The sequence below is a fragment of the Aythya fuligula genome, chromosome 3 (genome assembly GCF_009819795.1).
Source record: "Aythya fuligula isolate bAytFul2 chromosome 3, bAytFul2.pri, whole genome shotgun sequence".
In the NCBI taxonomy this organism is placed as follows: Eukaryota; Metazoa; Chordata; class Aves; order Anseriformes; family Anatidae; genus Aythya; species Aythya fuligula.
The window spans coordinates 59,067,737-59,095,074 of NC_045561.1; the positions used below are offsets into that span (position 1 = coordinate 59,067,737).

Consider the following 27,338-nt stretch of genomic DNA (forward strand, 5'->3'; position numbering starts at 1 on the left):
TTACCAAGGTAGAGCCATTCTGAGAAGCGTGATGGCCGGTCTCCGAGCAGCATATGGGAGGTTCAGGGACATGCGATTCATTTTCTGAATTCAACAGAAAAAAAGTGTCTCCAAGAAAACAGTCATCAAGCTGAGGGTGCAAAGTGCTTTTGGCAAAGGGGTTAGGGTGACAACACCACTCTTCAACTAAAGCACTCCAGTTTTCACTTGGTAGAGGAAGAACTCGGAGAAATTTCCTGAGAGGGAAGAAGAAAAGATATTTCAATATATTACATTCTTTTATAAGATGCTAACACGCGAGTTCTTTACAAGAAGGAAAGAAAAAAGCATGGCATTTTCCCCAAAAGGTAGTGTGTGACTCTCCTTTCAGTCAAAGGTACTTTCTTTGGATGAATTCTGAGAAAGCAATGGCTGAGTGTTCCCTGCCAAGTTTGTGATGAAGCATTTCCCAAGGGTGAATCTCCAAAGATTATATAGTAGAGCTTCGCATAACCCCCCAGATGGTAGAAATCAAACAGATCTACTCGCTCATGAAAAAATGTTAACAATGGAGATTGTGATTATTTTTATTATTACTACTTATGAAGTTTGCTTGTACCAAATGTTCATATAAAAAAATTGCTGTCATAGCAAGGGAGTATGTACTTGAAGCCCCTTAAAGTCAGATACCAGACTTCAAAACAAAGCTAAATCCTGACAAAAATATCACAGAGCATATTCATTAAAAAAAAAAAAAAAAATGAAAAAAAAAGAATAAAATAATGTGATCTTAATTTAGATTCAGATTCAAATTCCAAAAGTCACACAGCAGAAAACAAAACTTCTCCTTGTTAGAGATATGGACCAAGGAGTCTGCTAAAGGTGATACCATGCTTTGCTTTCTTTACCAGTGTTTTTCTCCACATACTTTCTTTGGTTACCCACATTGTCACAGAATTTTAAAAGCCAAGATTTGGAACGACTGTTTTAAGCTGTAAAACACACTCTGAAAACTAGAATATATGCATGTAAATACATATATAAATATAAATACATACATAGAAATGTATATACTACTAATATATAATGTATACATTTAAATACATACATATAAATATATTTATATATGCTATATAAATACAGTCTTGGTCATTATGAGTCAGTGGTCAGTACTTTCCTGCCTATAGTTCTCATAAACATTCTCTGGTCCCTCCACATGAGATTTTATTAAGAGTGCAGAAACACTGATGGATACTGTCCACATATTTACACATTTGCTTTAGTTTACATTTTATAGAGAACTATTGCACTAGGATAAAAACCTGCCTCTTTGCCAAAATACAACATTTTTAACTCTGTGCACTCCTCCAACAATTTTGTAGATGCACTGTTAGCTGCAGTGCTGCGCTCTCTGCTGTTAGTTTCTTTGCTGTGATCTCTGATGTTAGTTTCTTCAGACATTTGCCTTTTGTTCCCATATTTCATTTGCTATTGCCCAAAACATATATATATAATTACATATAGTTTTTTGATTCCACACTTAATTAAAAACTTGCAGACACCACTTCATTCATGTTGCTATTTTACAAATAATCACAAAACCATAGCTAGCTAAATACCCTCTCTTTCTTGCAGCTCACAGACAATCCTTTTCTAAAGATGCCAGTTCTTCCCATCATAGTTTATTGCACCTTTTGTATTCTTGCGTGGGTGAAAGCAAAACCTTTCATAAAAAACTTCCTTCTTCATAGATACTCAATTCATTTTAAACTGTGCTTGCCCCATCTGCAGATGAAAGTTGGAATAACTGGTCCTCTGGCCCAGCTTTAGCATTACTAGTAAGGTCAGCTCCTGGCACTAATCACCACCTTCACTCTCTGTAGTCTTACCTATTGTTTGAGATATCATGATTCTGCTCTGGTACAGCCTTTATTCTGCTCTAGGTCTATAGACTGATAATTCTTCCCAGTTCTGTGCAGTTAGTGCCAATGCCTGGACTCAAAATGAAAAAGGTCTACATTCCCATGTACAGTTCTTTACATTACCACAGGGAAAAAAAAAAAAAAAAAAAAAAAAAGAGCTGATATTATTCTGCAATACTTTTTCAAGTGTTACAGAAAAAAAAAAAAAAAAAAAAAAAAAGATTACTTTAAGCTGCAAACCAATACTGTCTAGTTTCTTTCCATTACCCTTTCTTTACTCTCAAAAGCTAGAGTACATCCCTTTGAAACTTCGTGAAGACCTGAGTTCTTGCCAAACAAAAGCAGGTACTCCAACCACCAGAAGTTCCTAACCAGGTTCTTCCTACCTCTAAGTTACAAGTTACACAGAAAACACAGCATTTCCAGTTTATTTTAGTCTTTCACCATTCCTAGGTGGGAAGCCATATTCTGGGTCACCACCTGGGTCCCCACATTGGAAAAATGTAACTCTTGCATGAAATTAGCTTTCCAGGAAAAAACAAAAACAACAACAACAAAAAAGAAGCCTGAAGTTTACTAGGTACTGACCCTCTTAGGGCTGGTAAGTATAATGATAAAACCTGGCTAACTTAGGGAGTCATCTCCCCAAACTAACCCTTAATAACAGCTATGTTTCTTCTTTAAGATAGCCATATAGTCAGAGGGAAACCAAGAGACACTTTCTTCTTCTGGAAGGATCTAATAAAGTCAAGCCGAATGTCCCTCTGGAGATAGCTCAGTCTCCAAACAGAGGAAGCCAAGGTAATGAACTTAATTAAAAAAAAATATAAAAGTTAGGTACTAGTCTAAGACAACTGCCACACAGATGTCATTCTTAGTTGGGCTTGGATTTGGCCAAAGAGATCCTTCTAAGACTAGATTAGAAAAAACACTCTCTAGCATCGTTATTAACTGATATCCAAGCAGTCAGTAATATCATCCTGTCTATTAAAAATTCAGAAGCTGAAAGTAAAATTGAAGCAAAATTAAACACATAACCCTTTTGATCAATCAGAGATGAAGAGAAAGAAAAAAGATCCAACTGAATTTCTTTAAGAGCAGACATCTTCATTCATTAATTAGAATGTAATTAGATGAATTCCCCTGCAATCAGTTTTTCAACAGAATACTTATGAACAAAGATTCTTAGAGATGGAACTAATAAAAACAGTAACTTCTTCGTTGTTAACTTACAAGAAATATTTTTCACAGCATTCAGCCTCTAAGAACTTTTACATGGAGAAAACTTTTTGTTCAGTCAGGTAATAACAGGACAAGGAGAATGGTTTTAAACTAAATGGGGGAGATTTACATTAGAGGTTAGGAGGAAGTTCTTCACTCAGACATGCTGTGAGGCACTGGCACAGGTTGCCTAGAAAATCTGTGGATGCCCCATCCCTGGAGGTGTTCAAGACCAGGCTGGATGGGGCTTTGGGCAACCTGGTCTGGTGGGAGGTGTCCCTGCCCATGGCAGGGGGGTGGAATTAGATGGTCTGTAAGGTCCCTTCCAACCCAAGCCATTCTATGATTCTATGACAGAAAGCCTTGAAGAATTATTTTATATATGAACTACACAGCAGGAGAGAAAAAAAAAAAATCAAAAATTCTTTGCAGCTCTTAAATCATGGGAAAAAAAAAAAAAACAAAAACAACACATCCTCTAATATGAGGATAATATGGAAGAAACAGAGAGAGACCATAATCCTGACCTCTGATTAACAGAAGCAAACAGATGAATCCAGTGCATCTCAGAAAATGTAGAGAGAATCACAGAAAACTGAGCTGAAAGAACTCACCTAGTCCATTTTCTTGCCTCAAGGAAGGATTGACATTTAAACTATTCCAAACGTATACCTTTAATCTAGTCTTTAAAATGACAGAAAATCCACTGGCTTCCTATGCAGTTTCTAACAGTAAAAAATAAGCTTTAGAGTATGTTTTTTCATTTACACCTAATTTCCTTTTGCACTTCAGTAAGTTCCCCCTCACAGGACAAATGACCATGCTGCCATTAGCATAGTCTTTGGACCACGCAGAGACCAACACATGAACTTTGTTTCTTAATGTACTGTCTTCTGGAAGCATGGGAGAGCTGGAATGGAAGGTGCTGGACAAACTGACAGCTCCAACCTTCTACCCTTATCACAGTCAATATTTTTTAGTGGTAACATTCAAGGGGGGTTCAGAGGTCCTCTGCAAGGAGAAACAGTTTACAAGCAATGCACTAACATGCCTTGATTTTTCCATTCTCAAAAAATTCCTGCTGTGTCACACTGTAGGATACAGAACCACATTTACAGTATGTAAATGCCATGCGTATGCATTTGGTGTGTTGATAGTCAGGAAATCGCCCACTCAGAGATGGAAATATACAAGGTGCAAGATCTTTTGAAAGCAAATGTTACTGAGTATAAATAAGAAGTTTCTTTACGGTATAAATGTATCAAGGAGAGTTACTGCTAGACTTTCTGATGAAACATTTCGTAAGAGAAAGCCAGGAAATCCTCATTCATTTGTGTTCACGCCAACCATAAATCCATATGTACGACAGGAAAGTAACAGAAGTTTACAGATTTACATTTGTATCACCGTTCTGAGTATTAGGAGTGACACAGATCATAAAAGGCTGCAAGTGCGTCTCCAACAATTTGTACATATCCAGCTGCAGCTGTCAAAATTGTTCATCACAAGAGCCAGAAAACGCAGCAGCTTTATATTAAAATTCTCATTCACTCTGCAGACTTTGTAAGGAACAGAGATAAGGCCAAATCATACAGCTAAAAAACAGGTCCTGTACTCCCCAAATTCAGCATCCCTGAACTTAACAGATAGGAGGGAGCTGCTGACAGCAACCCCATTCTGAGCAGCCACTTTATAACTACAGCACACTGACTGAATAGAATCTGTAAGAGAATAAACAGAACTGAAAAGGAGCCCTGGAAGTGCAGAGGAATAAAGAAGTTGAGGTTAAAATTTTCAGTTTTACTCCCTTCACCACTGCAGAGATGCCAGCTATTAAGACTATGAATAGTGTTAAATCAATGAAAACTAATATGTGTTCAACATTTTAACTGCAATGTTTTCAGCTCAAAATGTTATACTTTTTTTTTTTTTTTTTCTCTTATGCATAGGGAAGTCCAGCCACAAAAGAAAATGTCTCACTTGAGGCACAGCAGACAACTAAGAAAAGAATCCAGACTTCCCACCTGTCAGGGCCGATGCTCTAAGTAAGCTATTTCTACCTTCCAGCCAGAATGAAGCAAGAAGTAAATGAATAAATGGTGAAAAACTGTTTCAGGTAATTTTGATTTTAGTCATCTGTAACAGTGCTTCAAAAGTGTTCTCATCTATCAATTTCAAAATAACTGTCTTTTAACTCTCTAAGTACACTAAATAACACGAATACCAATCCGTACAGCATCTGTTGCTATACAGATTGCTATACAAGACACTGCAGTACTCACCGTTCTTTTACTATGACATCACCACAGGACTGGCAGTAAAAGATGCAATTCTTCTGGGGTTTCAGGCTTTCCCTCAAATTATAAACAAGTTCTACAAATAGGAGAGGATGCATTAATCTTCAAGGCTGCGTAAAATTTTCACTCATACATAAAAATACTTCCAAATACGTCAAACTTAAACAAGAGAAGAATCTAAATAAGCAAAGTGTTGACATTCTAAACACAACCTTATTCTTTTAACCTGTAGAAGCAATGAGATTTAGGAAAAACTTGCCACCTCTACCTCATGCCCCATATTGTTAAATAGGGGCAGCAATACATAAATAACTACTTTAATGGCCCATACCCTCTCATCTGGAGGAGCTGAGATACAGGTATCATCGCAGAGAATTGGTATAATTGTGTAAATTAAAACTCAATCCTACTCTTTTGTAATCAGAGTTCTGCTAGCCAGCATCTCTGTAACACGATGGTACATCCCGGTACATAACAAAAAATAGTTGGGGGGTTAAAAAAAAAAAAAAAAAAAAAAAAAAGCAGTAGTCTTAGATTTTCAGCCAGGTAAGATACACAGCCACTGCTGTACTACACAATGAACAGTGAGCGAGCAACACCCTCTGCAGGCCAGCAGACAGAAAACAGTTTCACAGAAGACAGCTCAGACAGCTTTTCCAAATTAATATATACATATAAAAGCCTTCAGAGAAAATCAAATATTAGGTGGAAGAAAAAAACAAACTATAAGCCTAGCTCCACGTATAAACAGGCTTTGCATTGCCCACTTTCTGAAATCAAAGAGTTAAAGTACGTTTCCAGCACAGGTGCTCAGTATTTAAGAAACAGATTGCAACCACAAGGGAAAGGTAGTTAAAAACATCCCAGAAGTTCATAAGAGACAGCCATTTTTGCATACTAATTTAAAATTTTAAAGGCTAACCAAGGTTAATCTTTATAATTAAGTGGTCAGTGACAAATGTTGCGTTATAGCTTGGATGAATTGCATTATTGCATTTTTAGCTTAAACGTGAAATAGGAAAGGGGAAAAATTTTGTAGTGGGGGGGGTGATGTTTGAAGTAGTGGGGAAAAAAAAAGTTTGAAGTGATGCAGGAAAGCACGGGGGAGGGAATTGAACGATGCTCTCAAACTTATGAGGAGTTATTCAGCAACAGCGTCCCTTTCATCAAGCCACTTTTTGTGGCTTCGCTTTTTAAAACCGACAGATGCTGCACGCTATCAGATGCTGGACCAAGAGCTGTTGTTTAAGTTGGAAACTGAGCCCCAAAGGGAACCTTACAGAAACAGCACCTGCACACACACTTAGAGCATGCTTCAAACTCCGGCTAGCGCCTTATCCTCCCCCAGCCCGAAGGACAGCAGCACCCCAGACCTCCCCGAGCCCAGCTCTGAATGACCGCTACCCCCAGCCCCCCCAAGCCCCTGTAGGCAGCCCCCACCCCGTCCCCACCCGCAGCCTTACCCGCGCCGCCCGGCGCCTCCCGCAGGCGCAGGCGGAGGTGCAGGGCCCCGCCGGGGAGGCTCCGCAGGCCGCGGCAGGAGGCCGGGGCCAGGCTGAGCCCCGGCGGCAGCTCCAGCGCCCCGCAGGCCCCGGCGCTCCGCAGCTCCAGGCGGGCCGGCGCCAGGCTGATGTCGGCCGGCAGGCTCCGCAGGCTGGGCTCGCTGCGGGGGGAAAGCACGGGAGTTACGGCGCTGGGGGGGAGGGCTGGAAAGGGCTTCCCCATGGAAGGAGCGTAAAGAACGAGGAGAAATCGATAACGCACGGTGCTCAGGAAGCCTTTATTTGCGCGGCGGCTCAGCCTTGCCCCACCGCCCCAGCCCAGCCCTCCTCCATCGCCACCCCCGGCTCCTGCCCCGCAGGTACCGGACGAGCAGCGAGGCGCTCCCCGTCCCCCGCCGGATCTCCAGCACGAACGGCCCCGCCATGCCCAGCCCGGCCCGCAGCCTGCAGCGAGCGGCCGCCACACACAGCGCCGCCTGCAGCCCGCAGCCCGCAGCCCGAGCCGCTCCCAGGGCTTCTCCCCACACGGGGGCTCTCCCCGGCTGCCCTCTGGCCCCGCCAGAAGCTGGGAGGGGTTCTGGGTTGCTTGGTCCTTGGCTGGGGTCAAAGGGTCCTTTACAACGTTGTTAGCTTCTTCTGGGAAGCCCTAAAGCTTTTTGTGGTTGCACGTGTTTGGAAACACCTCATGCAGAAAGGCAGGTTTGCCTTTGGTTAATTTTGTAGCGATTTGTTATCTAAGACATGATTGCTTTGAAGTAATGCAGACCCTTGGAGTTGGCAAAACCGAGCAGATTTCTTAGGAGAGCCTCAAGGAAGTAGATGGTGTGAGTTTAGATTTTGTGGGGGAAATGGGGCAGGCAACCGTCAGCTAAACTGTCTCAGCCAAATATTTTTAATAATACACAAATTTCATCAAGTATTATAAGATGCAGGCTATACTCTCTTTGTGTTCTTATTATACCTACTGGTTGTTCTGGGTGTGGTGTTTCTCTTTTTTGTTTGTTTGTTTGTTTTGTTTTGTGGTTTGTTTGTTTTTAAAGAAAACATTTTATTCCATATGGCAGCTTTCATTTCCTACTGCATCACAAACCAATGCCCATATTGCCAGTTAAATTGTTCTAAGCAAGCAGGTCGCATGTCAGACACCACTAAAATTCACCTCATGACACAAGAATCAACTCCTAGTAAAAGGGATTCCTGTTAAAAGAGACTTCGGCTCTGATAGAGGCTTACACAAGACTACAAAGCTATAAATAATCTCAGGTATTTCCTGCAGGGTGTGAGCTTCATATATCGAACATTGTCTGCCATAGGCTTCTCACTGTTTCTGCAGTGAAATAATTATACAGAAATTAACATTAATGTCCAAAACCATGGGTGCACCTAGCCCAGTATTTTGATTCCAGTGTCAGCAATAAGGAGATGCTATTTAGGAAGAGTTCCTCAGTGTAGCTATTGTGTTAAGGGTGCTGGAAGGCACATTCCTGCCTATTTCCTTCTTGCCATCGATATGAATAATGACGACTTTGTAAATCTTGATGAAATCTTTCCCCAGCCTTCTTTCCTGAGCTGTTCCAGACTTTGTCATTGCCCCTGTAAGGCAGTGGCTCCCTCCCTCCTGTGCTGTCCCTAACTACCATACAGCTTCTCAACCTGTGAAGAGAAGAACTGACACAGGAATCAATCTGAGCAGTGGCTATATACCAAACACCTCCCTGTTTCTTGTTCTCCGTATCCTTCCCGATGATGTGCAATGTTCTGTTGGGCTTTGTTTGGATTGCTACTGCACGGAAAGCTGATGCAACAGCTTCACAGGACTTTTAAGATAGCTCCAGGTTGTAACTGGTACTGGTAAAAGTTCAGCAAAAGGTAAGCTCAGATACCTCCTCACTGCTCCTCAGGGTGGTGTGTGAAGGTATGGCGTTACCTCCTGGAAGTCCTGCCACTTCTGGCAAGACCACCACTTCCGAACATCTCCAGAGGCACCACCGAGCCCTAGTTAGGAATTAGGTCTCAGATGCATTTGTATGGTATTTTAATGAAAAACATGTCAATACACACTGTTTTAGTTGGAAATACAACACCTGTAGTGGTACTCAATGTCTCACCAAAACCAGTGGGAACTGCCAGCTTTCCAAACGTGAAGTTATGAAATATTGAATCCTTAATAGTGTAGGATTTAGTAATTTTGGAATCCTAAATTAACAGTTTAATGAGAAAAGGAATCTTGTCTCCTGTTTATTACCCCAAGCTTGGAGAACAAAACCTGCCTTGTTAGACTGTCGTGTTGATAGGATTTGTAACCTGCTACCTGGTGATCTATGGTACGAGATTTTCCCCAGGCTGTATTTTAGAAACATTTACTTGTTTTCAGACAAAGCCTGAAAGATTGATTAAGCCGCTCATGTAATACAATTTGTGAGAAACAACCTGCAGCCAGCAACACAGGCTCAGGCGAGGGTCTCAGTGAAGCAGCATTCGTATTTGTGATTGTAATGGTGGGTGTCCTGCAAGCTGGAGCACCCAGCAAAAGTCTATGATAAGCTTATATTCTCTATTACCTGACACTTTAGGTCCTCACGTTTCCTCACTGAGTACTACAGGTTCAAAAATTACTCGACACTATACCACATATATACAATTTTATTTAACCAACTGTTGATTTTTCATTTTTTTCCCCTTCCCTCGTGACTGGAGGACCCGTGATTTTTTTTATTTCGACTGATTTCGCCGCAATGTTCGTATCCTTTTTGTCAGCTACCCTCCTTATTTTGGGGACAGCCTGCGGACGGCAGAGGCGCTTCGTGAGGGGTTGGGGGGGGGGGAGCGAGCGTTAAACCGACCCCGCAGGCGCGCGCCGGCCTGACGCGGGGCGGTGCTGGACGGGGCGGGGCGGGGCGCGGTGCAGGCCGGGAGCTGTCAGGGCGGCGCGGGGCGGCCGGCGGCGGCGGGGCCCTTCCGGCGCGGGGCGCTCAGGTAACGCCCCCCCCCCCCCCTCCCCCTCCCCCACCCCCGTCGCCCCCGTCCCGTCCCTGAGGCGCCGCCGCCGCCATTTTCTCGCCCCCCTCCTGGGCGCAGCGGGGGCACCCCCCGGGGTCCAGCCGGGCCTGGGGGCTGGCGGCAGGTGCGGAGGAGCCCGGTGACAGCGCCGGGTGGGCCCCTCCGGCGGTGGGTTTGTCGAGGGGGCGGTGTCCCGTGAGGGGGAGGGCCCGCAGCCGGCCCGCCGTGACCTTGAGGTGTGAGGGCGGCGGGGCCCGGGTGGCCGCTGAGGGGTACGGGGGTGTCTGGGCATTGGGGGTAACCAGCAAGGCCTGAAGGGCTCGGCTCTGAATGCCCTAAAACACGCTGCGGGTGTGCTGAGGTTATCCCGGGGCTGGTACCACTTGTGGCCCTTGGATTTCCATGCTGGATAACTAATATATCATAAATAATAAGCGTGCCTGCGTGTCAGGTGCAGTAGCAGCGCGTTACTGCCCTCGGATTAACCGTGTGATGCTGCCTGAATCCTGCAGGGCTGCGAGCTGGCGGGGGGATCTCTTGAAGTAGCGATATGCTAGATGTTTGCAGGCAATCCAGGCTTAGTATAAGGTTGCATATGGTATCTTTTAATTTTGTTGCCAAGCCTCAGTCTGGCTGTATCCCTTCTAAATACTTGCATTGGCCTGGCTGTCAGATGTGCTTATTTTTTTTTGGTTGAAACATTTGGTAACTTTCCACCGAAGAGACTGAATGCAACACAGTAATGTCTTTTCACACGTCTGATAATGATTTGATGGCTGAGTGCTGTGATTATCCAAAATGTACAGTAACTTATAACGTAACAGATGAACGTCACAAGGATGAACGCTGGTTTGGAAAAAAGCAAGATGTCAACCACATAATTCCCAGGTTGGTTTTAATTGAAATTAGAATAGGCACTTTTGGAAATTTAAGTAGGCTGGAAGGGAGAGATGGGGAAGGAGAACTGCATTTCTGACTTACTGAATGTCTCCTGTTCCCAGCTTGTTGCTGGCGCCTGTGACAGTAGGTACTTAAACAGCATCTGGCAAAAACAAGTTGTCCTGCATCTTCCAATAGGGCTGTGGCTGGGCATTCCAGTGCATGGTTATGTTTACAGGGGAGGCCGTGTTTATTTCGGCAGCACATCTCTTGTGTGAAAATACTGGAATGCTACACTGACCACTGGAAACACTCATCACATGCACAGCAAGCTAAGCTGGTAAGAATGCAGTCTGTCTGGTGCAAGTGGGCTTGGATTGTGTTCTACCATCATTCTCCATCTGAATAAGGGGAAGACACTTCTGTGTGTTCATCACTGGCTTTGTTGTCCTGACCAGTGTTACTGCCTGTCCACCTTTATTTTTAGTGTCTTCGTGCTCTAGCTGGGAATGATTGCTTGGGCAGGACTGACTAAAAATAATTATTACTGTTCTCGCTTGGTTTGGTTTGTTTTGTCTTTGGAGCGGTGTTGATAGCCAGTGCAGATGATGACCAAGAAGGATTATGAAGTGTTGTTTTAAAAAACGGGGGGAATAACATGTTTTGGAAATGGCTGAGGAAAAATAGAGACAGAAAAGAGAACTAAGAGATGATAAAAAGAGACTGCATCTGCTAAATCATGGAATGGAAAAATATAACTTTATGCAGTAGAACTTATTTGTATGCACTTAAGTTGTCTTTGAGATGAATAATCATGTTGCCTGAACTTGTAGCTGATAATCAGTTAAGTGATAAAAACAAAATGAAATATGTTGCATCTCATTCTCCCCAAGCTCTCAGGGAGAAACAGTGCAGGATCAAGCATTTTTTCCCCAATGACCGAAACAAGAAGAGAAAAGACAGCACCAAAGCTACTAAGGAGATGATTTTGCTAGTCAATGCAATGTTATTTTTGTAGTTTTTGTTTTAAATTATTTATATATGCAATGTTAATTCTTTTTCTCTGGTAAGTGCTTCATCATTACAGAGATTTCAGAATATCCACATAGTTGACAGTGCATAACTGGAGGCATTGATAGGTTTTTCCCTTAGTAACATTTTCTGTAAACAAAGGAAACAGATCAGAAATTTGTACTTGCGTATAACCATTAAAAAAATAATTAAAGCCAAGGAATGGTGTTTTGTCTGATTTGGTTTCTATTGTTTTTAGAATTCAAAGAGAATGTGAACTTAGTATTTATGTCCCTTCTGGCATAAGAAAGGCCCTTTCTGCTGATAAGGAGGGTGAGCAAGTTTCTGTCCCACAGAATTCTGTTTCCAGAAGAGTCAGAAGAGGATTCTGCCTTACAAATCCGTCTGTAATCCATCTGCAGAACATGAGATATCAGGCACATTGCGAAATATGACCACAATCTAGATAATGTACAGGCATAAATATGGCATATGACACTAATTCAGAATTTAAATTAGTATAAAATGATAAAACCCAGTTGAAATGAGTGAATGAGTAATATCTAAAGACCTCAGGTTTTATAAAAAAGGGAGGTTGGACAAAGTGTTACCCAAATAAAGCTTTGATAAGATTGTGTATGGAGAACTTCTGACAAACATTTCTGTGAACGTTGAAAACAAATCTCAGGGTTGTTTGGAGACAGGACGTTAAATTCAGGGGAGGGTATGTATTAGAACAACAGGTGTGGTTGTATAAAAGGTTTGTTTAAATCTTCAATTTTAACATTATTGTGAGCAAAGAATGAATGAATTATCAGGGTTTTTTTTTTTTTTTTTTTTTTTTTTGAGCAATGCTTATCTTTCTGAGGTGGAGAGTACAGGTAAACAATGTAAGACAATGAGGCTTATGTAGTCCTTTTTTGTTTTCCAGGCCAGAAAGTATCCGGAAGTTGGCAAAGTTCTTTAAAGCAAAGTGTGCTGCAGTTCTAGGTTTAAACATAGTCATACTGGTTTGAGTTGCTTGTTATTGTTAAGGTTGCTATATGATTTTTGGCTTTTTTAAACTTCGTTATTATTTGGTTTTATTAGTTTGTTGAAAGTAAAAAATATTGAAGATAGGAAAAGAATGCCTCAAGATAAGTCTCTGGTCAGTAAATGCTTGGAAGAGATCAGAAGAGGAGAGCTAGCTAGTTAAAAAGTAATTCTGTCCAAAGAGGGCATAGTGACCATTTGAAAGAATGAAGCTGAAACATAAAATAAATTGGTTTTTGCTTTTAGGAAGCTTTTCTTTTTCCCTTGTTAGACACCTGGAGAGAAGGTAACTCTCTCAAACACTGCGCAGCAGGGAGAACACAAAGGTGCTGCAGGGAGAGGTGGTGGGACTACTTTCTAATACGCCACCTCATGATCTTTTTATGAAGGTGGGGAAGTTGCCCGCTGTGCAGCACTGTCGGTTGGTTTGTGGATAGCTGAGAGAGGCCCTGCTGCTGCAGCGGGTAGGCCCAGCCGTGCCAGCCTGGCAGCGCCTTGTTCTGGTGCGGGGAACAGCAGGTGATGCGCTACAGGCGATGTCACGCTTCGCTTCTCAGTAAGGGTTTCACGTTGTCGTTTGCTTTGGCATTGTCACAGTGTCTGGTTGACTCCAGGAGGTTGCATCTCATTTAAATCTATCAATAAATCTTAAATGTTGTCTTCTGTCTTCAGGATTGTTGGGATGTCAGCCTGGGGATTTACTCTGTTACAGAAGACTGTCAAAGTGCCTTTACCTATATTGCTTACGCTTCTTTTACAGATGTTTTGCTGTTACAATTCCAACTGATTATAAAGAAGGTAGCTCTGTGAGGTGAGATGAAATGAAATGAAGGGAGGAAAATGCTCTGTAAAAATGTTAAAACAGTACAGGTTAAATTCTGAGTGTTTTGTTCTTCTTTCCTTCAAATGTGGAGTTGACTAAGAGGGAAATACTGTCCAGTTCTAGATTTCCTTAAATAATGAATAGAGAAGCTGGTTACTAAGAAGACTTGCTGTATGTTCCTTAACAATTTTTAAGCTTGTTACTTATTACTCTTTATGAGCTCATATCTGGTGTAACTCAGACTCTGCAATACCGTAAAGAGCAATATCAGGAAGATTGTTTTGCATATCTTAGGTATTTCCATCAGACTATGCTCCCTGGTAAATTGAGAGTCTTCAGTCTAGTTGTCTGTCTTGTGACTTCCTATTTATCCAAAAATAAAAGGTATACTTAGTGTATTTCTATACACAGTTTTTTTCTTGAGGTAGTAATAAGGGTGTCTTGTAGATTCTGAAGCCAGGAACACATCCATTTAGGTATCTAATCACACCTTTGTAGTACAGGCCATACACATTTTCTCATTTAATTCTTGTCTGAGTGAGAATCAGTCTTTCTCAGAAAAAACATCTTGTGTTGGTTTAGAAGTTGCCGGTATGGATAATGCACAGATTGGTATGCTGCCTGAAATGAATCATGACATGAAAAGGAATAGGAACACCTGACTTGGTGGCATAGTTGTTCCCAGTTGTGAATTTTGACTTGATAGAAAAGTGTATGGCCAAGTTATTAATGGCAATATTAAATTTTACTGAGTGCTCTGCAGTCCTGCAGGATAATGATGAGATCAGGTCTACTTTGTGTACATATATCATGTGTGTGTTTGCTTATTTGGGTAATATGTCTTCTTTGCATCTTTACTGTACTGAATAGCTATAGGCCAAAACAACAAGCCCAAACTGTTCTTCAGAAGACACTAGTGATGCCCCTTTGACAGATTCTGAACGTAGAAAGTCATTTTAGAAACATGTTAAGTGGTTGTAATTGGAAAGTCTTTATATTTGTTGGTAGAAGAGACTATGTATTTCCAACACATGATTTTTGTATTAAGACACTAGCCTGGAATTTACAGTATTTTGCTCTTCATGCTTTTAAATGTTTCTGAGGAGAAACAAAGTATAATGAGTTACCACATAACAAGACTTCTGTTCTCTGGGTGTTCAAATCTGTGTTTGTATTAAGTCTATTTAAATAAAAATGTGCTTCTGCAGTTGGCAGCTTGGTATGTGGGCACTGTACACAGCTTGAAAACAAACAACTCAGTACTGTGAAATCTGAAATTTTTCTCATCTGCTTTTTAGTTATCTAGTTTTATTTTTTATTCTGTGCCCCATGGTCATACTTGAATCACTAAATAATTTTTGAAATAAACCTTGACATGTTAAGGAGTTAAAACTCTGCAGAGTTCAAAGGGAACAAGTTTGCAAAGTGAATTCCTGAAGGTACTTGGGACAAATCTTGGGAATTCTTCAAGTGAAATAATGTAAGCACATTTGTGCTCCACGGCACAGTGGTCAGCACCTTGGCCTGTATTGCAGGTTGATATGAGGCAGACAATTATATCAGTTCTGTGGGGCTTGGAAAATGTAAGAATGGAACAGCAGCAAGTCAAACCTGTAAAGGAGCTGTGGGGTACAGCAGGTGCTGGAGAATTTGTGAGTAGCTGGGAAGTTTTATAATCCTGTGATAAAGTTGAGATGGGATCTAGATGAAAGCTACTAATCCTGAATGTGTTGATGAGACCCGCAGCTTCAATGTAGTTTCTTTAGCTTCAGCCAAAAGCATTTAGACCATCTTAAACAGATTAATAGCTTGTGTCAATGTGAGACAGAAGGCTCTTAAGCATGTGAGTTTGGGAAGGAAGAGCATTTCCTGTGGAAAATACAGCTGTAGAAGTAGCATCTTAACATGACTGGGGAAAGCCAATACTGCCTTAGTGATGAAGGGAATTGTTTGCAGGGCTGCCCTGTGAACACATCATACACAGCCCAAGCAAAAGGAGATCCCCAGGCCCAGGTAACTGCTTTCCTTGTCAAAGGCATGCCGTAAGACTGGGTATCCAAATGTGTCCAGAATTGTGTGGTCTGTCTGGTTGTTTTTTTTTTTTTTTTTTTTTTTTTAGACTTTTCAATCCTCTTCAGAAGTTGAAGGTAGTAAGTGTCAAGACCTACTTCTGCAGTCACTTGTGATTTAAATACGGTCTTATCAGATTGAAAGTGCATGACATTTCTTAAATAACACAAATATTCTTCATCGATAATGAGCCTTCTGCTCTGATACCCTCATTCCTTCTTTGTCACCCATTTGAAGAGAGGCATGGTCATAGAACAGGTTGAGGGTTATCTATGCCATGACTGGCCCTCCAGGAGACTGGGTGAGCTTTCAATCTGGGCAGCTTGCCTCTTCCTTCTCTTTGGGTATACCAAAAGAGGAAAAGACAACAAAAGCAAAGAATGCTTACTTTCATCCCTTTGTTTTAAAATTATAAATAAATAATAATAAAACTTTCCAAATAAAGTTGACCCTTGTGCTAAATAGTGATTGTTAAATGGCAAAATAAATGATTTAACCTTTAGGTTGTTCATGATGTGGCAGAAGCTCCTAATTTTTTTAAATGGTTTTAATCTGCCAAATTTTATTATTTATCTGACTTTTCAAAATAGCACACCCTGAAAGAATAAGACTGAGTGTGATATTTACAAGGAGATAAACGTTACTAAATTTTGACTTTGTTTTGAGATATCAGTGCCATATAATTATAAAGTTGCTAAATCTGATTTTTCACTGTAAATGAAGAGAAAAATAACGGTAAGAATATATGATAGGAACAAGAAAATATCAACAACTATATTTTGGAATATCTTCAGACTAAACAAAAAGGAAACCTGGTAGGACAACAGTATTTTTATGTATTAGGGCTAATAAAGATAGGTGTTCCTGTAGTTTTAATGATCTTAGAATAAAAATGGTGCCAGGCTTATCATAATAATACATATTTACTTATATTTTGTAGTATTAAATAAATATTGTCTCCTCTGCTCCCTGACTTATTATAGCCACTGATATGGTTTGGATAGTTTGAAATAGAGGCTCTTAATTATGGAAAAAATATGCAAGAAATTAATTCTTTACTAAAACTTCAAACTTCATAAAACATTTTTTTTTCTTTTTTTTTTTTTTTTTTAGAAAGAAAAATGAGGGGATAACCATAGAGTATTAAGAAAATGTATTTTTTTCTCCTCTCCATAAAAGTTCATAATGGTTAAATTCACTGACAACATGTGGATAAATGCAAATATCAATTAAAAGACTAGAGTAACTTTGTTATTATCAACTGGTTGGCAAAAGGCTGGTATCTAAAAATAAATCTAGGTTGTTCAGGTAGCTGTTTTTGTTTGTTTTAAAATAGGAAGAGAGTATCTTTATCAGTTAATAGGTACAAGAAGACTGTCCTTTTTAAGCCTGTGTTCCTGCTGTTTCTGTCTAACCTTTGATAATCTCTAATCAGTCCAAACTCTTGGCTCTCAGATTTTTCAGATACTTCGGGAATACAGAGCCCAGTTTCCCACACAGCCGCAAATGGCTGCATTTATGCTTTCACTGAATAGGAAAGGATGCTGATGCTTTCTTGACTCAAAAAGCATTATTTGATGTGTCAAGTACTTCCTCCATTCTTTGCGCCTGAAAAAATGAGAATTGTGTTGCTTTTGTGTGTTGCTCCTTTTTTCTTCTTTAGTGTTAATATTTTATCTTATGTTTGGAGATCAGACACTGGCAGTTGTGCAACAGCCTCTTTGAGATATCTGCTGGTATTCTGTAGCCTTTTCAAAGCAAAAGCCATCTCTCTCTGGCCTTAATCCAAAGAAAATACGGCTATTATAAAATGAAGCCATATGGTATAAGCTTCTAAGTGAAAAACAGGGCCTAAGTCCTTTATGCCGGTGAGGTATTATGACAACTATTGGTTTGGCACTCAGAATGTATTTCTAAGTAATACTTTCCATTTCTGTTCTACCTTGGAGACAATCTGTCATTATTAGCCTGCCATCAGAATCAGAAGTGCAAAAGGTCAGTAGCTATAGACCTTTTTATTCACTCCTGCTATACGAGGTCTTCTTCCTTTTGTCTGTAAGTCTATACTTATTTTCTTGTTCTTTTTTGCAATTTCCCTTGTCATGCTGAGACATGAGCAGTACGAGGAGTAAGATTGCAATAAGGATAAAGAAATGATATGGAACTTCAGTTGTTCTGGAAGAGAAAAAATCAATGTGATGAGGGCAGAAGAGAGAGACTTGTCTGGTACCTTGCACACGACTTGGGTGGAAGGCTGCGGGCTGAGAGGCTTCTCAAAGCTCCCTCTCCACCACACCAGTGGTGTACTGCCTCCGACTGAAGGAACACTTCTTTTACATATGAGAAAAACATTAAAACAAAACAAAACAAAACACCTCAGGAGGGTTAAAGATGTGTTCATATCTATTAATCATCAGAAGCTCCTGCTAACTAGAGGAGCAAAAAGGAAGAAGCAAAAATCTGCCAGGGCACTTTGATAAACTCAGCCAGATTAAGGTCATGAAATTTCAAGCGGGACTTACTGCTGTCTCAGTTTGGAGATGTTGGAGTCTGGCTGTCTTTGTGTTACCTGTTGGAGTGCTAAAGAGGTAAAACAGTACCAATGTAGCTGATATGGTCTGGGGTAGTTCTAAGAACTTGGAAGTGTGTTTATGACGTGAAACAATACACATTGAATTTCTAGTCTTTTTGACTTGTCCCAAACCATACATTTTTTCCTTAGAATTTAATTATAAATGTTTTATTATCTCCATCAACAGTAGTACACCAGAAATCAGAATGTCACTTTTTATTTCTGTTAGTGTTTCTGCTGTAACCTTTCATAGACGCCTTTCATTTCAGGCATTCCACTATTTTGTTATATTGCTGCTCACTGGGAATAGGGGCCAATGAGGCATGTTTTCCAGTCATGGTGGAAGGTCTCACTGAAGCTGCTGTTTTCAGCATGATTTCTATTTATCGTGCCTGGTAGGCAGCCTAGCGAGTACAGTTTCTTTATTGTTATACCTGTTTCACGGTTTGTTGTTAGAGGTTTCTCCTTTTCTTTTTTGTCTACCATGCTTCAGCCTGCGATTACACACCATTTTCTTCCCACTTTCCTTTAATAAAGACAGGAGAGCTGCATTTGTTGAGAGTGAAATCTTTTCAAAAGCTGAGTATCAGAGAGAATTCCCAGAAGGCTCCAATTAAAAGGGACATAAAAGCCTCTTCCCACAGACATGCTACAATAGAATTTCCCATTAAGGTTTGAAGGTGCTTGGGGCCGGAGTAGCATTGAAAGGGTGGTAGTGGGGGGTATACATAATAAATATGTATATTTGTGGGTGGAAAAAAAAAATAAAAAGGGGTTGAATTTCATGAAATAAATAGTTTATGCCCTATATGTATGAGGTGTTGTTTCTCAGACTAGAATATTTTCATTACTTGGTGTAAACTCCTGTGGGATGAGAATATAGAGAGCAAATTGTGAAAGCCTCTGATTACAGAACACCACTGATGTTATACTTTCTGTATGTGTGGCTGATAATGATTTAAACAAAACAAACACAAAATAGTTGTATTGCTGAGTTAAAATACCAGGTCTTGTAAAAGCAAGTGTTGAGGAATTAAAGTACTTCTCAATAATGTGTGACTATTGTGTGTGTCCTTCGTTCTCATCCTCTATCTGGAAGTGATTCTGAAAGACTGGCATCTCTTGTTTTCAGAAGGACAATAAACAGCTTTTTGGGCAGGGGCAAGGCATTAATTTTCCAAGTGCTTGGTGTTTTTTTGTTTTGTTTTGTCTTTTTTTTTAAGAGGTCTTGATTATAAATGCACTCTCTTGGTTATGTGTCAAATATCTGTGTGCAATATGTTAGCCTTTGTGTAGGATTTGCTGTAAATACTCAGATTTTAGTTTGGTATTTCTGAAATGCCTCTCATAAGGAAAATGTCTTGCTTTTTCAATGAAATCATTTTAGTAATATGTCTCTGGAAGCAATAGCGTCTGTTTCTGTTTATGTATTTTGAACAGGTAATGGTTGTACATGAATTACAAGCTAGTCTCTAGTGGGGACACCGTGGGAGGATGAACACGGAGGAGCTGGAACTACTGACTGATTCCAAGTACAGAAACTATGTAGCAGCAGTTGACAAAGCGCTGAAGAACTTCGAATATTCCAGTGAATGGGCAGATTTAATATCTGCGCTGGGAAAGCTGAACAAGGTATGCCTGTCAGGTGCCTTTGGAAAAGATTCGGGAACTGACAAAGAGTGTTAGTATGATGATGTAAAAGGGTAAGGTTCCATCAGTCTAATATGCTTGGAAATAATTAAAGCTTGAACCATATGTTGAGTATGTGCAGGGAGCAATAAAATCAAACAACTGCCTTTCTAAGGCTTACAGTAGAATGCTATCTAATTTTAAGTAAGAAGGAAAGTTGTCCACATAGTAGAAATAAACATGTTTTTTTATTGATGACATTTACTTTTTATCTCACTTAATTTTATTAAAATAGTGTGAGAAGTAGAAGCCAGCATAAATATAAGTATTTTTATGTAAAGTATGAGTTATAGAATGGGGATCAAATAATTCGTCGGCCAGAGAAAGGTATTCTGATTCATGCTAACAGTTAATACATTAAATGTGTAATATCAGTGATCTTTAATAGCAGTTCACAAATGTTTACAGGTCATGTAAGATCTTGTTCTGATTACTCTGAGTTTGGGATCTCCAGTCAGGGTCATAAAGTTCCCTTTACACACACACATTTTACCAGTGTGAAGCTCTGCAGAATTTCGCACAGAAGGCATTTACATTTTGTCCTTTAAACCTTGTGGAAAATCAAGAAGGGATAGTAGTGTTGGCAATGCCAGTGGGATAGTTTCTTTGTGTGAACTTTTCTAAAAAATCATAGCAGTTCTTACAGCATGTGAGAGCTATGATATAGTGGAAGAAAAACATAAAGACAAATAGAAATAAGCGTTCTAGTCTTGAAGTGTTTATACAGTTTCAGACAGTGGCAAACTTCAGTGTGTTGCCCCACTCATGGCAGTTTTTTAAACTTTGGGTGGTGAGTTGTTTGGGAGAACTTTACTAGTCATCTTTGAGCTTCTGGCAATGCATTTCAACAAGTGGAGACAGTAATTTTTGTCCTGAACTACTGAAGCGTGATTGTAGCATAAAAGGACTAGTAAAACAAAGTGAACAAACTGTGAGTGAGGAACCTGCAGCAAGTGAAGTTCTGCCTTGGCATTTCCAGCTGTAGCAGGTGTACAAGTGGAAAGGCATTGCAAATAAAAAGTTCCAAAGTACATGTTAAAAGGTTTGTTAGTTGTGTTGTAAAACCAGGTGTGTGTCTTGACTGACTGTGTTTGGGAACTCAGTTGTAAAATGTGTGTATGATGTTTAACTTACTTGCTTTGTTCTGTTTTTCTTAATGTGTTGATTTGTTTGTCAGGTGCTACAGAACAATGCAAAGTACCAGGTAGTTCCAAAAAAGCTGACTATAGGGAAGCGCTTAGCACAATGCCTTCATCCAGCTCTGCCGGGCGGGGTTCATCGGAAGGCACTTGAAACGTATGAGATCATCTTCAAAATCATTGGGCCCAAGCGCTTGGCCAAAGATCTTTTCCTATACAGGTACAATAGTTTAAACAACTGTATTCTGAATGCACGGTTGAGATGCTTTTGGCTTCCTGAAGCTTATATTAATAGTACTGCTTTGTTACATGGCAAGAATCACCCAGCTTCTTTTGCTCATGTTACTGATGCTTGTGTAATAGTGTTCTTCTGAGTACTGTACATGTATACCAAAAGATACGCAGGTTACCTAATTTTTTGCTTAGGAACAAACTTGCTAGTGCTAGGAAATCTGGAATTCATTATTTCTTTATGGAAACAAAGTTTTGTGCATGCATGTACATAGATTGAAGTAATTGAAATGTTAACGTTTATTTCAATGTATTTACATTTCTCTGTGATTTGTAGCTTGTCTTAAAGAAACTGTCTCTTCCAAGGAGTCAGGGCAACAGAACAGAAAGATTGTGATACATATCTTGCTGTCGATCTATAGAATTGACTGTAATGAAAGCAAAGGATAACCTTGAAAATGAAGTATAGTGAAAATATACTGATTCCTAAACCTCCAACAGGTTCTTGGGTGGGTGAGGGAGGGCAAGACGTTGAGCTGTTTATTATGCAAGGAATAGAAGGATGTGTGCATATGTGTATACACACAGTTTTTAATCTTTAGCTATCCCTAGAGATTAAAATTCCGTCAAGTTGAGAAATCACAGATTTAAAATTGAATTCTGATTACATAGCAAAAATGTATATTAACGCTTGGAAATAAATTGTGTACCTTAACTTCAGTTATTCTGTCTTGCATTGGCAATACATCTATATATAGTTACTTTTGTGTATGGAGAGATCTGTTTTCTGGTTTTATGTTTTTTTTAAAGATTTTATGAACTCATAGCTCACAATTTTTTGGCTGCGTGGTAATTCAGTAGCTGCAGCATCTTGCTAACAATAAGTTCAAGGATAGTGAAAAATGCTACCTTGTGTAATGTAACTAAGAGCCATTGTTGCTGATGCTTGGGAGGAGATGAAGACAATCTGATTATGGCATTATCAAAGATTCCAGTATTTTTCATGTAAGCAGAATGTGTCTGAGCATCAAATCTTGAAGAACGATTAGTAGCCTTACAAAGAAAGACTGTGGGTAGTGTGCTAGTTATAGAACAAAAGGCATTTTCTGCAGAAAAACAAACCCATTGACAATGGCAAGACAGTGATTCTTGTAGATAAAGGCAAAAATAACTTTTACAAACAATTCTGTTATTTGTAAACTCTGTAACATCTGTAAACTTTATATTCAGAATGATTTTTAATAATGGATCTGTAGGTTTTTTTAAGACCTAAACTTTTAAGTCTCAAACTTTTTTTTTCCTGTTCATTATTTTCCTCCATTTGTTAGGAGCATTCTATCTTGAGTCCTCGCTGATTTTGAAAACTATGGTTGTGTTTACACACCACTGATTATTGCTGTTACTTGTCATAATTTGTTACATACATTTAATAGCAACAGCAGAAATGATCTTAATATGTAGGATAATCTCCTTTATTTAGCTGATCACATTTTTAACTTTCATGAACCTACATTTTCATGGTAAACTCAAAAATATGTTTTTATTTCAATCCTTTAAATATTTCAGTGTAAACAGTGAGTTTATTTTTAGGTTGAGAATCTATTTCAGGCTGAATTTTGAAGTAGACTTTGTTGCTACCTAGCAGTACAAAAGCCTTAAAATGTATCTTCAGATTATTTGGTGATGTAAAAGGTCATTGTTTTTCTTTTATTATAAAAAGTGTTTTTATAAACTACCTCAGTGGTTCCCATCTATTTTTGTTTGTTCTTAATAAGTGGAAAGAAATGGAAAGACAATGTATTTTAAAATGTTTTTTCCATTGTGATGTAGCTTGACAAAATTAGCATTTTATCTTGCATACTTGCTTCTAGTTTGATATTTGTGTCATTAGTGAAAGGCATGTTCATTTCTGGGCCTTTGGTGCTTTACTGTTAAAGCTCATGATATTAATCTGTCAATCTGGGAGGCAGTTGTGCAGCACGGTGGTCTGCATCAGTGCTAAATTCTGAGATTACAAGCCTGACATTTAGAACTACATTGGGCATATCTGCAAAAGTTTTATGATATGAATGAAACTGTCTCACGTGAGAAGCTTCCTAAAAGAGGTAAATTTTATTTTTCCACAGTTCTGGGCTATTTCCACTCCTTGCCAATGCCGCTATGTCTGTCAAGCCAACATTATTGAGTCTGTATGAGATTTATTACCTCCCGTTGGGGAAAACGTTGAAACCAGGTCTGCAAGGACTGTTAACTGGGATTCTGCCTGGTTTAGAGGAGGGGTCAGAATACTATGAAAGGTAAGGATACATATGCTAATAAAGCAATATGATGAATTATTTTTTCCTGCAACCTTTTATTACATACTTATTTTTGGATTTATTTTTTTTTTAAGATACATGGTACTCATTTAATTCAGTCATATTAGTTGTAACTGAACAACATTATGGTGGAAGATGACAAACAGTAATTATGGTAAATTAACTGTTAGTTGTTCCTGATATTGAAAGGGAATTGACATGAAGTAAACTTAGAATTATAATTCAGTTATGGCATGTTAGGAACCGGAAACATCAGGAACCACTTCAATCAGGAAGCACTTCTTTATTGTGCAGGTTGTGGAGTACTGGTACAGGTTGCCCAGAGATGTGGTGGAGTCTCCCTCCTTGGACACCTTCAAAAGCCACCTGCATGTGGTCTTGGGCAGCCTGCTTGAGCACTGTTTGAGAAGGGGGGATGAGCCAGATGACCCTCAGAGAACCCTTCCAGCCTCAGTCATTCTGGGGTTCTGTGAACATACTGCTTGTTTCTTTTCATGGGTTGTCACTGAAGTTACTTTTGCCATATTAGTCAGGCTAAAAGACATATTTGAACTAGATTTAAGATGCACAGACCAAGCTTCCATCATTAAGATTTGTTTGTTACTATATCTAAGTTACAATTAAATCACCTGCGTGAGAGACAGGCAGCAATGATCCACCAGTCTGTATGGATTACTATGTTTCTAGCAGAGTGGTCTGGGAGGTAATATCTCTTCTTACACTGACTGGGGCTTAGGCTTGCTGGTTATCTTGATCACAGGAGCTGGGGCATTGGTGTAGAATCTTAATATAATAATGGATGAAGTTATACTCCACAGCTTTGAGGTTTTGGAATTGATCATGTGTTTTCATATTCTTGATATTTCTGTAGAATGTGGCTTAGAACTTCAGAAGCTAGAATTTCACAACTTGTACATGAAGAGCAATTTAACCATACCTCTTTCCATTTCTGCGTAGGCAGATACAGCATAGTTGGCACACCAACTACAGTGGGCAAGGGCTATTTCTTCACTGTGCAGTTTCCATCGCTCTCCAAGGGCTGCTCAGTTTGCCTTTCAGGGCCTGCCATACTGTGTGGAGGTGATGCCCATGACTGGGGAGAAGTGAGGGCAGTGAAAGCGATAGCTCTTGCTCAAACAATTGTTATGTCTTGTTATTGCCAGAAGTGCCTGGTGCAAGGCATCAGTGGGCAAAAGCTGTTTCCTTCATTCTTTTCTTCAGTAGCTATGCTTTCCTGCTCTCTCTGTGTCTCAGCCAACAGTTGGCTTCAAGTAGCAGATGAAAAAGTTATTTGGCCCATTGAACATACAAAGTATGTAAGGTGAAGCTGTGGGCACGCAGAAGTGCTCTGTAAGCCAGGCTGGCCGAGGCTTGCTAGCTGGATCACTCTGTTCAGGCTGCATTAAGAGGTTCAGGACCAGGGCTTCTCTTAGCCACTCAAAATAAAATGTTGATCTTCCCGTAAGGCTTGATTATTAATTTATTAGAATTAGTGGTGAGGGCAAGGACTGTGCTGCATGACCTAATTCAGCTGACTTGGTTTTATTCTGCAGAACAAACACGCTGTTGGAGAAGGTTGCCTCAGCTGTGGACCAGTCAGCGTTCTATAGTGCTCTCTGGGGTAGTCTGCTCACAAGCCCTGCAGTTCGCCTGCCTGGAATCACTTACGTCCTCTCCCACCTCAACAGGAAGCTTTCAATGGAAGATCAACTCTATATAATTGGCAGTGACATTGAATTAATGGTAATGTTTTACTGACAGCAGTAAAACTGGTGTTAGACTTATTATATAAGCTGCTTCCAGGGGGGTATAGATATCTTCTGTATCTTTGAATGTAGCCTTTGAAAATACAAAATGGACATTAATTTGTTACACCTCCAGTTAAACCTATTTTTTTGAGTATGATGAAAGTGTTGCAAAGATGAGTTAGTGTTTCAGACCTGCTTAGGTTTGGTATAGAACTTTATCTCCATTCAATTACTTCAGTTAGAAATGGTTATTTGTAATTTTTTTTTTAATGTTCTTACATTTAATGTATTGTTATTTAAAGAAAGCAAAAGCTTGATACTTATACTTATGTAGTTCAGGGAACCTGTTGGTTATGTTTCTTCAGTGGTAAAATAACTGTGTCTTCCTGTTCTGTTTAATTATTCAAAATTCTAAAGTAACTTTATTTCATACATTTCACCATATTTATAAGCAACTGCTCTTACTTTTTGAGAGTTCAGTTATATCTACCTATTTAAAAAAAGAGAGCAAATAACTTATTTTTTTGGTCCTGCTGTTACTTCAGGTGGAAGCAGTAAGCACATCAGTGCAAGATACCAGTGTCTTAGTACAAAGGAGCACATTGGACCTTATCCTTTTTTGTTTTCCATTCCATATGAGCCAGGTAGGTATTAATATAAAAGATACTAATGGGAAAACTCCTAAAGGTACTGTTTCTTATCAGTAGCAGTATTTATGCAGTGTTTATTAGTGATTTTTCTCCGAGTTTGAAGGGTCATCTATAAGAGTTCGTCTTGTAAGTTTGGCTATTCTCATGCCATGATCTCTACCTTTGTTCTTTCTAACTTGATGTGTTAAATTCCACTTATGCATACCCAAACCCCAGTATATAATATTGTGTCTAGTCTCTGCAGAAGCTTTTAATTTGCTCTAATTTGATTTGAAAGCAAATCATCTGTTTATGTGCAAGTGTCCAATTCTTAGCATTCAAAAGCAGTGAAAGCTAATCTTTTAGCATAAGTGCTTCAGAACATGAAAGAATTAAAAAATAATTATTGGTTTTGGGTCAGCCCAGTGGAGCTGGAGTAATGGGAGATAAGGCCTAGAAACTGTAAGGTCTATTTTTTTTTATTTCTTCAGTGTTTTGTTTTTTTTTTTTAATGTATATACACAAAATTCTCAGTCTGTTAGAAATTATAGAAAACCTGTACTTTCCTGTATAAAGAACTGTGTTTTGTCATGTGCGAGTGTTTTTTTTTTTCACGCTTATCAGTTAGCATAAGAATATTTTGTGTGTCCCTTTTTAGGTGGTAGGCTGACGAAATTATCAATACACATTTTTTTTTAATTTTAAGACTTATACAAACCTTCAAAACAGTAACAGATGGAATTTATTTAAAATTCTTTCCTCTGATTTTTTTTTAACTGGGTTTTGGTTGAGTTTTCTTTCAAGGGTTTTGTCTAATAAGGAAAATTAAAGTATCGTGTAAGAAAAATGAGTTGCTAATGAAGTATTTTTGCTATTTATGAAGTGTATACATATTTATATATACTACAGAGTGTTTGTCTAATAATTTTTTTTGGTTTCCTGAAAGTTAGATTATGTTGTACTACTCTGAATTCATATATAAACATGAAATTAACGATGTTTTAATGTGCACTAAGCTGCTACCATAGAAGGAATGTTACTTTTTATAGTTAAATTGTCTTGTTTCTAACTTCAGGCAACGCGTCCAGACATGATCAGAATTTTGTCAGCAGCCCTTCATGTAGTGCTGCGCAGGGATATGTCGCTTAATCGAAGGCTTTATGCATGGCTTCTGGGTAGGTTTGCACTTTGATTTTTGACTGATAATGCAATAAAGATTGTACATCCATTGGCAGTGTTTTGCTATACTTCAGAGAAAGTTGCTTGGAAAAATGAA

At 39.4% G+C, this 27,338-nt stretch overlaps 2 protein-coding genes across 7 annotated transcripts in view; one reads left to right on the plus strand and one right to left on the minus strand.

The window, feature by feature from the left end:
• Nucleotides 1–7,346, minus strand: part of UBE3D (ubiquitin protein ligase E3D) — an 81,661-nt gene extending 74,315 nt beyond the window's left edge. Inside the window, exons 1-4 of the mRNA XM_032183483.1 lie at nucleotides 7,285–7,346; nucleotides 6,883–7,082; nucleotides 5,405–5,495; nucleotides 5–236 (exon numbers count right to left, since the gene is read on the minus strand). Coding sequence (XP_032039374.1) covers nucleotides 5–236; nucleotides 5,405–5,495; nucleotides 6,883–7,082; nucleotides 7,285–7,346 — 585 coding nt within the window. The remainder of the gene's footprint in view (nucleotides 1–4; nucleotides 237–5,404; nucleotides 5,496–6,882; nucleotides 7,083–7,284) is intronic.
• Nucleotides 7,347–9,859: 2,513 nt separating this feature from the next.
• Nucleotides 9,860–27,338, plus strand: part of DOP1A (DOP1 leucine zipper like protein A) — a 61,586-nt gene continuing 44,107 nt past the window's right edge. For 5 of the 6 annotated variants that reach the window (XM_032185593.1, XM_032185597.1, XM_032185596.1 and 2 more), the window contains exons 1-7: nucleotides 9,860–9,897; nucleotides 19,749–19,940; nucleotides 21,175–21,356; nucleotides 23,494–23,664; nucleotides 25,239–25,428; nucleotides 25,979–26,077; nucleotides 27,138–27,237. In XM_032185593.1, coding sequence (XP_032041484.1) covers nucleotides 19,803–19,940; nucleotides 21,175–21,356; nucleotides 23,494–23,664; nucleotides 25,239–25,428; nucleotides 25,979–26,077; nucleotides 27,138–27,237 — 880 coding nt within the window. In that variant the 5' untranslated portion in view covers nucleotides 9,860–9,897; nucleotides 19,749–19,802. Of the gene's footprint in view, nucleotides 9,898–11,077; nucleotides 11,141–19,748; nucleotides 19,941–21,174; nucleotides 21,357–23,493; nucleotides 23,665–25,238; nucleotides 25,429–25,978; nucleotides 26,078–27,137; nucleotides 27,238–27,338 lie in introns of those variants that run through there. The other variant, XM_032185594.1, reaches the window with a different exon arrangement.